This window comes from Ovis canadensis, chromosome 13 (assembly GCF_042477335.2).
Source record: "Ovis canadensis isolate MfBH-ARS-UI-01 breed Bighorn chromosome 13, ARS-UI_OviCan_v2, whole genome shotgun sequence".
NCBI classification, from domain to species: domain Eukaryota; kingdom Metazoa; phylum Chordata; class Mammalia; order Artiodactyla; family Bovidae; genus Ovis; species Ovis canadensis.
This window is the reverse complement of record NC_091257.1, coordinates 89,327,896-89,338,097: the sequence shown is the minus strand read 5'-3', so window position 1 is coordinate 89,338,097 and position 10,202 is coordinate 89,327,896. Positions and strand designations below refer to the sequence as shown.

Here is a 10,202-nt window from a genome sequence, read left to right as displayed (position 1 = left end):
ATAAGTGAACAACTGAGTCTCATACCCATTCTCCTTCTGAGAGTCAGGAGGACAACCTGCCCCCCAGTTTGACTGAGATTAAAAGTAACAAGGAAAAGTTTTCAAGTTGATGTGTGTATCTCTCAGGGTTCTCTGTAACCTGTGGATGATATTAAGGAGTCAATGATGGTATAATGGGTTTGCTTCCTATACCCAATAGAGCATAGTCTCCGGAAAAGGGAATGGGAGGTGTCCACTGTCTGCAGAACAGTTAGCAAGACCACCATTTCCATGGACACTATTTGTTAAGGTTTGTAATTATAAACAACAGACTCCAGTCAGTTTAATTTTAAATATACATTTACTGAAATATAAACCATAGTCTTTGGTGCTACAGAAATGAAAATTGCAACATCATTGTGTGGAAAAGGGGCTTTTTTAAACCAAACTCTGCTCTCATTACTGATGTTGAGAACTGAATGCTGGAAATTCCTCCTTGGCCACCCACAAGGAGAGCAGTGATGGTGGGAACCGGGATGAAGGTGAAGATGCCTTGAAGATGGGGATGAAAACAAAAATCCTGTGTTACACCGCAGGCTCTACAGTTACTCTGGTCATGAGCAATGTGCTCCTACATTCCTTCCTTCTTTCCTCAAATAAGTATAAACTGTCTCATTGGTGTCAGGAACTGGGTGAAGAGCTAGGGGTAAAGGGAAAACATGCTCTCATGGTGTTGAGAACCAGCTGGATGAGACAGAATTAGACATGTTGACCAATGGAGGAAAGGAAAATGCAGGCTCTGCTAAGGATGGTCGGGGAGAGAAGGACTGTGAGGAGACTGAAGGGGTTCAGACGCAGCCACAGCCCAGCCCTGCAGGGCTCCTCCTTGGACCTGAGAGTTTCCAAATCCACTCTTCACATGTCCTCTGCAAAAAGAAAGGAAGTTGTTGAGTGCCATCAGTGTAGACCCAGACCTGGACAATGATCAGCTCAATAGATCCCGTATTTTTAAAAAAATATGGAACCACATTCCCAAATCATGAACAAGAAGGAAGTGAGATTTCCAAGACTATGTAGGGCACTCAGAAGCAGTGCAGTCCCACCCTGGAGGGTGGCTGAATCAGTGTTCCCAACTGAGAAAGAGGAGCATATATTCAGGTTGAGATGATCACAAAGAGGCATCAGGGGTTGACCTTCTGCCATCCTCTCCCTGGAGAACTTGCTCAGTGTGGGTTTTACAGGACACTGCAGCCTTTCCTCCTGGCAGCAGCAAGGAGGAGGACATCCTGCAGGGTGGATGGTGTGTGGCCCCCGGAGCTCCACCCCTTTCCCCAGCCCTTCCCCCTGTGCCCTGGCCCCTGTCTTACCACAGAGACCCTGCCTCTTGAGAGCAGGTCTTCATGCAGTCCTCTAAATTTTCGAAGTTGTTTCCATTCCCTTCACAGCCAGTGTACACAAACTGCTCACAGAGGCCAGTCTGGGTGTTGTAGAAGTACCTGGTCATTGTGGCATTGCAGTCACCTGTTACTTTAGGCTCCAGGCAAAGGGCAGGCTTAGAAGCTGCTGGAATGAGAGGGGCAGTGGCTCAGTTATGAGGATGCTCATCAAGCTCCATACAAGGACAACAACTAGAATCCCCAGTTTGTTTGCCATAGAGAATGTTAAGGGTGTGGAGGAATGCCAGATTGAAAAGACCATTTGAGAACCTCCTTTCTGGAACAGAATCATGAATGTTGCCAGGGATGACATGGTGTAAAAACGTATATGTCCTCATGAAGTCCTCTAAGGAGATTTGGTATAGTGCCTGAATAGCCTTAAAACATCTGTAAGGTATCCAAGGCCGTCCAGTGGTTAAGAATCTGGCTTCCAGTACTGGAGTCATATGTTCAATCCCTGTCAGGAAACTAAACTCTCCGGTGCTGTAGACACTAAGGCAGCAGGGCATAAATTCTTTGTATTCATGACTGGTAACCTGTTCAAAGAATGCATGTAACTCATTTCTCCTCTTCAGATGAGGAAACTGCAGATAACTTTCCCAGGAACAGAGCATGTGGGTGGTAGAGTCAGGACAAATTGCTATGATGTCACAACCCATCTGATACAATACCTGATTCTACCAGGAATTCAGAAAATACAGCACACTTGTAAGAGTATCTGGAGTCAGTGTCCTACGTTCATCACTTGCTTGTACCCAAGGTAACGATAGCTCCCAGTCACGGGCCAGAGTATGCCTGGGTTTCTCCTAACACAAATCTGTGATGTCTTTACCATCAACCAATTCCCCTACACCCAGTGGGCGTCCCCCATTTAATTGCTGTCTGATATGAAATCCATGCAGTCTGTGCAGACCCCACAGGTTAAGCGCTTAAGACTGTCCTCGGTTTAGTGCCAGACACGTGGTCCCTACTTACTTTGGCTTGTGACCAAATGGCTAAAATGGGGAAGTCCATGACCTCACCTCCATCTTCAATAACTGATGGTTACTTCTGACCAAACTGAGGAAGATACTTACTTGCTGTTCTTAGATGAATATACATGAAACATTCACAAAGAGTGAAATGGAGGAGACGTGTAAGGCAAAGGGATGTGTGTCTGTGGAGATTCCATTCCCTTGTGAGCACAGCACCCTCACAATCATATTCACCACCTAGAAAGCTCTCTGAACCCAAATATTTATGCACTGTTGAGGTTTCAAGAAACAGGCTTATTGATTGAAGCATTGGTGTTTGGTCATTGATCTGAATCTCAGTGCCTGTCCTTCTTCCCCGAAGCGCAGAAACTACAAACCTTTATTCTCCTCATTGAGTGTTGAGTATTCAATCTTGAGTGTTTGGTATTCCTCTAGTGTATGGTTATCAAACTGTATTCCGGAAATCATCACTTGACCTATGAAACAGAGTAAATTTCAAGAGTTTCAGGAGGCCTGCTTCATGAAACAGGAAAAGGGTCAATCATGGATATGATAATAACAGTCAAAAGACAACAGGGAAAGGGCCCGGAGACTTCTGCAGTATTCTCTGCTTTCATCCCACATCCTCCTTCACAAATGCTGTTGCTTGGTCCCCTGCCATTGCCTTCCTCCGTGATTCAACGTCTTTTGATTTCTTGTAATAATACAGGAGTAAATATTATTTGATAGAGAAATATTTTGGCTGGGCCAGAGCAATTAGGCAGAGAACTTCTTTCAGAGTAACACGTATCTGGACACGTGAATAGTCTTTCTGTTCATAACTCGTCCTCTATTCGAAGAACTCATGTAACATGTTTCCCCTGCTCACATGAGGAAACTGAAGATGACTTTCCCCAGGACACAAGCATGTATCCTCTTAATCACTGTTTTCAAACTAGTGTCTAAGAGAAAACTCAGAAACAGTGAAATGGATGAGAAATTTTTAGGGTACGGTAAGAGTGGAGTTAGGTGGAGTGTCCACACCCTCCTGAGCAGAGCACCCTCACCTCAGGACCATTTGTTCCCCCTTCCTAAGCTCTCTCAGCCAATATTGATGGATTTGTGCTGAGGGTTCACTCAACAGGCATAACTATTGAATTGTCAGCCAGTGGTACTGATCTCAGTCTCAGTGAGTGCCCTCCTCTCTCCCAACAGGTGCAGAAAGTTCAAACCTTTAATGGCTTTAGTGATTATTTCAGCCAATCCTGTTAGTATTCCAGCTCCCTTCTCAATAATCTTGGTACCTATGAAAGAACAGATTTCAAGTTTTCAGAAATATTGAACCATGAACCAGGACAAGTTTCAAACATGGAAAATAAAATCATAGGCAAAAATGGACAAAGAAAAAGGCCTGAAGAATTTGCTAATATTGTACCAGCCTTGGTCCCATCAGCCCAAGGACGCAGATAGTGAAATCTTTTCAGGGATCTATCCTTATGGGAAATGACCAAACTTGGCCATGAAAGAGAATAAGCTCTTTAGTTTTATGACTGGTAAACATTCAAAGAACTCCTTTAGCACATCTTTACTGTTCAGATGAGAACTAGAGATGACTAGCCTGAGGACACATAGCAAGAGGCTGATAGGGACCAAAATAGATATTCCCTGTCAAAACCCACTTGATATACTATCCTATTCGGCCAGGAACTCTGAAAATATCGATAAATGCTGAGAGCGTCGGGGTGCAGTGTCCTACTTTCATTAGTCCCCTGTCCCCAGGACTCACCTGAGCTTCCAAAGCACAGGGAGGGTGAATCTCGGTTTCCCTGACACCAAATCTGTGATGCGTCAAGAAACAACATGCAATTCCTCCAAATACCTGCTGGGTGCCCCACAGGGCCATTTAATTCTGACAGCAAATCTAGGGAGTTAGTATAGATTGTGCAGGTGGAGGGCTCAGAGCTGTCCTCAGTTCAGATGCCAGCCATGTTATCCCGAGTCACTCCTGATTTGACAAAGTGTCTAAAACTGGGAAGTTCCATGACCCCACTCCATGTTCAAGAACTCAGTAAATCAGATGACCATTCTAAGGAGGACCACTCACATAGTGGTGTCTTATATTCATGAAGGATGAATCTAGGCACAGAGAGATGAGTGAGAAGTGCGGGGCAAGGTGGAAGTGGAGTGTGAAGAGCCTACATTCCCTAGAAAGCACGGGACCCTTACATCACCGCCATGTGCTACAAACCCAAACGCTCTCTGAATCACATATTTATGGATTCTTATTGAGGTTTCATCAAATAGGCATTGGGATTGAATCATTGGCCGATGGTGCCTGTTCTCATTCTCAATGCTCTTTCCTCTCCCCAGAGTTGCAGAAAGTTCATACCTGTAGCCACACCGTTGATGATACTTGTAACCACATCTGTTACTGAACGCTTCTCAAGTCCCCTTCTGTGGCTTGTCTTCAGACCTATGAAAGACAGGAAATTCCAACAGTTTCAGCAAGCCTGGGGCATGAACCAACTAAGGATGAAATATGCACAGTAAATGGTAGTCTACTGTGAACAAGAGAGGGTATAAATATGGATAATAAACAATAGTCAAAAGGGGACATGGGAAAGGGCCTGGAGACTTTCCTAATAATATCTCAGCTTTGGTATCAGGAGTCATCCTACATGGGGCTCTTTCTTACATTCACTCTAGAGCATTCATCCCAGGTATTTCTATTTATTTTTCATGAAAGAGGAATACTCATTATTTGATGTCCAAATATTCTTTCCCACCTAAAGTAAATAGTTAAAGACATTGTTTTAGATGAACACATCTTGGCGAAACATGCACAATTTTCACCATGAAATATTTATGCACTGCTGAGGTTTCAAGAATTAGGCTAACTGATTGAAGTGCTGGTCATTGATCAGAACCTCAGTGCCCTTCCCTCTTCCCCAAGGTGCAGAAACTACAAACCATTATTCTCCTCACTGAGTGTTGAGTATTCAAGCTGGAGTGTTGGCAATTCCTCTAGTGTATGGTTATCAAATTGAATTCTGGAAATCATCACCTGACCTATGAAAGAGAATAAATTTCTAGAGTTTCAGGAGGCCTGGTGCATGAAACAGGAAAAGATCAAACATGGATAAGATAATAACAGTCAAAAGACAACAAGGGAAAGGGCCTGGAGACTTCCGTTATATTGTATCAGCCTTGTTCCCACAGGCTACCCCACAAGAGCTGCGTTTCTTGCTTTCCCTGCTCTGTGGTTCCACATCTTTTGATTACTGTAAATAATACAGGAATAAACATTATTTGATAAAGAAACAGTTTTACTCAGCCAAAGCAAGTAGGTAGAGAATTATTTTCAGAAAAAACATTGTGGTAAAAAATGGAGAAATCTGGTCATGAATAAAGTCTTTCTATTCATAACTCATCATCTGTTCTAGGAACTCATGCACATGTTTCCGCTGTTCAGATGAGGAAACTGCAGATGACTTGCCGCAGGACACAAGCCTGTGGGTGGCCTGGTCAGGACAATATACTGTCATGTCACAACCCAAATGATGCACTACTGATGGCTAGGAACTCAACAATACAGAGAACTGGAGAGACTTTCCAGGTCCAGGGTCTTAGTTTCACTACTCACCTCTCCGCAAGCCTCACCTGAGGCCTCAAATCACAGGAGAGGGTGAATCTGAGGTTTTCCTGGCACTAAATACATGGTTTTTCCCTCAACCATCCAATTCCCAACACCCAGTGGGCCGCCCACTGTCCACTGACTTCTGATACCATGTCTGTGGAGTCAGGGCCAATGGTTGAGGTATCCAGAATGCCCTGACTTCAGAGGCCAGCCATGTGTTCTCAAGTTATCATGCTTCTGACTAAGTGACTAAAACTCGAAAATTCCATGACTCCACCTCCATGGTCAAACACTCAGTGGAACAAGCGACCAAACTCAGGAAAACTCAACCACTGTTTTCACATTAATATCTAGGAGAAAACTCAGAAACAGTGAAATGGAGGAGATCTTTAGGGCGCGGGAGGAGTGGAGTAGGCAGAGTGTCCACGCCCTCCTGAGCAGAGCACCCTCACCTCAGGACCATTTGTTCCCCCTTCCTAAACTCTCTCAGCCAATATTGATGGATTTGTGCTGAGGATTCACTCAACAGGTGTAAGTGTTGAATTGTTAGCCAGTGGTGCTGATCTCAGTCTCAGTGAGTGCCCTCCTCTCTCCCAACAGGTGCAGAAAGTTCAAACCTTTAATGGCTTTAGTGATTATTTCAGCCAATCCTGTCAGTATTCCGGCTCCCTTCTCAATAATCTTGGTACCTATGAAAGAACAGATTTCAAATTTTCAGAAATATTGAACCATGAACCAGGACAAGTTTCAAATATGGAAAATAAAATCATAGGTAAAAGTGGACAAAGAAAAAGGCCTGAAGAATTTGCTAATATTGTACCAGCCTTGGTCCTATGAGCCCAAGGAAGCAGATAGAGAATCTTCTCATGTCTCTATCCTGGTGGAAAATGACCAAACTTGGCCATGAAAGAGAATAAGCTGTTTAGTTTTATGACTGGTAAATGTTCAAAGAACTCCGTTAGCACTTCTTTACTGTTCAGATGAAGACTAGAGATGACTAGCCTGAGGACACACAGCAAGAGGCTGATAGGGTCCAAAATAGATATTCCCTGTCAAAACCCACTTGATACACTATCCTCTTCGGCCAGGAACTCTGAACATATGGGTAAATGCTGAGAACTTCGGGGTGCAGTCTCCTACTAGTCCCCTGTCCCCAGGATTCACCCGAGCTTCCAAAGCACAGGGAGGGTGAGTCTGGCTTTCTCTGACACCAAATCTGTGATGTGTCAAGAAACAACATGCAATTCCTCCAAATACCTGCTGGGTGCCCCACAGGGCCATTTAATTCTGACAGCAAATCCAGGGAGTTAGTAGAGATAGTGCAAGTGGAGGGCTCAGAACTGTCCTCAGTTCAGATGCCAGCAACGTTATCCCGAGTCACTCCTGATTTGACAAAGTGTCTAAAACTGGGAAGTTCCATTTTCAACAACTCAGTAAAATGATGACCATACTCATGAAGAGCACTTACATCGGGATGTCATGTTATCATAAGGGTAAATCTAGGCACAGCAAAATCTGTGAGATTTGCAAGGCAAAGTGGAAGTGTGGGGAGACTCCACATCCTCGACAACACACAACCCTCACATCACCGCTGTGTATTACCACCCAGAATGGTCCCTGAATGCCCATATTTATGGATTCTTACTGAGGTTTCACTAAGCAGGCATTTTGATTGAATCATTATTCAGTGTTGCCTAATCTCAATCTCAGTGTCCCCTTCCCTCCCGAGAGTAGCAGAAAGTTCATACCTGTAGCCACACCGTTAATGATACCTGAAACCACATCTATTACTGAACGTTTCTCGGGTCCCCTTCTATGGCTTGTCTCCAGACCTATGAAAGACAGGAAATTCCAACAGTTTCAGCAAACTGGGGCATGAAGCAAGTAAGGATCAAATATGCCAATCAAATAGTAGTCAACAGTGGATGAGGGAGAAGACAAATAAGCATAATGAGGAATAGTCAAAAGGGGACATGGGAAAGGGCCTGGACACTTTCCTAATTGTCTCAGCCTTGGTCCATTGGTCAGCCTACAGAGGGCTACTTCTTACATTCCCTGCAGCACATTCATTGCAGGTCTTTCTGATTAGTTTTCATGATAGAAGAACACTCATTATTTGACATGCAAATGTTCCTTCTTACCCAAAGTAAGTAGTAAAGTAAATTTTTTCAGATTTTTTCAGATTAACACATATTGGTGGAAAATGTACAAAATTCAGCATGAAATTTGATTCACCTCCTTATACATATGAATGGTAATCGGTTCAAAACCCGTGTGACATACATCCCCTGTTTGAGAAGAAAATTGCAGATGACCTGCCCCAGGCATGTGTGTGGCAGGGCCAGGACAAGATACTAGCATGTTACAACCCATTTGATACACTCCCTGATTCTCCCAGGAACTCTGAAAATACAGACAGCTGAGAACAGTTTCTGGCTGCAATGTGAACATTCATTACTCCCCATTTTTGGAGCATCACCTGAGCCCCAAATCACAGGGCACAGTGATTCTGGGTTTTCCCCTGACACCAAATACGTGGTGTCTCTCCCAACAGCATTCAGTTCCCCAAACAGCCACTGGGTGTGCAACAAGTCCATTTACATGTGATGGGAACTGATGGAGCTACTGCAGATTCTGCAGGTTGAGGGCTGAAAACTCAGTTCAGATGCCAGCCATCAGGTCCCAAGTCAATCATGCTTGTGACCAAATAATTAAAAAGGGGATTGTGGGTCCATGACCCCTTCTTCAAATTCAACAACTCAATAGAACCAGTGGCTGAACTTCGGAAAACCATTGTTTAAATCCCCAAAATAGAACTCAAGGCAGAAAAATGGAAGAGATGTGCCGGCAAAGAAGGAGGGAGCTGTGCCCAGCCTCTGTGCCCTAGTGAGCACAGCACCCTCACATCAGCTTCCTGTATTCACCAACCCACAAGCTCTCTGAGCCCTGTTCATATGTATTTCTCCCTAGGGTTCACTAAGCAGGCATGTTGGTTGGATTAGCAGCCACTGTAATTGATCTCACTCTCAGTTCCCTCCCTTCTCCTCAGAGGTGCTGGAGTGACAGTTGTTGAAAACTGTAAACAGTAAAGGCATGCTTGTCATTTCTTGGACACCTACCACATCTAGAAGTTCCCTTGAGTTGCCTTGTCTCATCTCATAACATCTAACAGCAGGAAACTCCAGCAGTTTTAGGAGACCTAGGCCATTTAACTAAGAGATGGTACAAATTTGAAGCTTTCTACTACTATGCAGGGCTTTCCTGGTGGCTCAGCTGGTAAAGAAACCACCTGCATTGCTGGAGACCAGGCTTCAATCCTTGTGCTGGGAAAACCTTCTGGAGAAGGCAAAGGGATCCCATTCCAGGATTCCAGCTTGGAGATATGTATATATATGTAATAAAATAAAATAAAATTGTAATATATATCCTCATGATAGTCAACATATCAGTGGAGTCAAATCTTTGCACTTTAAGTCCTCCCTGATGGTCCAGTAGATAAGAATGCACATGCTAAGGCAGGGGACATGGGTTCTGTCCCTGGTCAGGAAGATTCCACATGCCTGGTGGCAACTAAGAAAGTAAACTGAAACTTACGAGCCCAAATTCCTAGAGCCCTTGCTCTGCAACCAGAGAAGCCACTCCTGCAAGAAGCCCACACACCACAACCAGAGAGCAGACCACGGAACTAGAGAATATCCTTTCACAAGGAGGAAGACTCTGCTGCCAAAACCAAAGAAACAGACAGTAATCCTGACCAACATGACAGGAGATATCTAGAAATGCTTGGCAATACCCACTCCACACCTGCCCCGCCCCCTTCCATGGACTTCTATCATTTTCCCAGAAGCTGTAGAGGAGAGGTGAGGCTGGACCTACCTTCATCCTGGATATGGTATATATTCAGCGGGGTGCTGTCCACCAGGATAACCAGGAGGAAGAGAAGGGCTGTGGAGAGGCAGAGCCGTCTCATCTTGGTGGCCTTGCAGGAGGGCTCCTGAGGATGCTGAGGATGGACACACTGAGCTTTTAATATTCTGGCTGAGTCGTGAGATCAGGTGATAAGGAGGGGAGTGGGCAAGGGGAGGAGTTGAGTCAGTCCTGTTTATTGCATAATCTCCCTACCTAACCATGCCTCCTGCATCTGTCTGCAGGGCTCAAATGCCCAGTAAGAGCACTTATCACTTGATGATGCCTGTG

The 10,202-nt window shown here is 44.5% G+C and overlaps 1 protein-coding gene across 1 annotated transcript; it reads right to left on the bottom strand.

Annotated features, from left to right (window-relative positions):
• Positions 1-324: 324 nt before the first annotated feature.
• On the bottom strand, positions 325-9,994 carry LOC138416832 (trophoblast Kunitz domain protein 1). Its single transcript, XM_069546329.1, has 9 exons — positions 9,882-9,994; positions 7,754-7,837; positions 6,623-6,694; positions 5,339-5,437; positions 4,758-4,841; positions 3,601-3,672; positions 2,767-2,865; positions 1,347-1,539; positions 325-905 (listed from the first exon to the last, which is right to left on the bottom strand). Coding segments are annotated over exons 1-9 (798 nt in total). The 5' UTR covers positions 9,976-9,994; the 3' UTR covers positions 325-904.
• Positions 9,995-10,202: the final 208 nt, after the last annotated feature.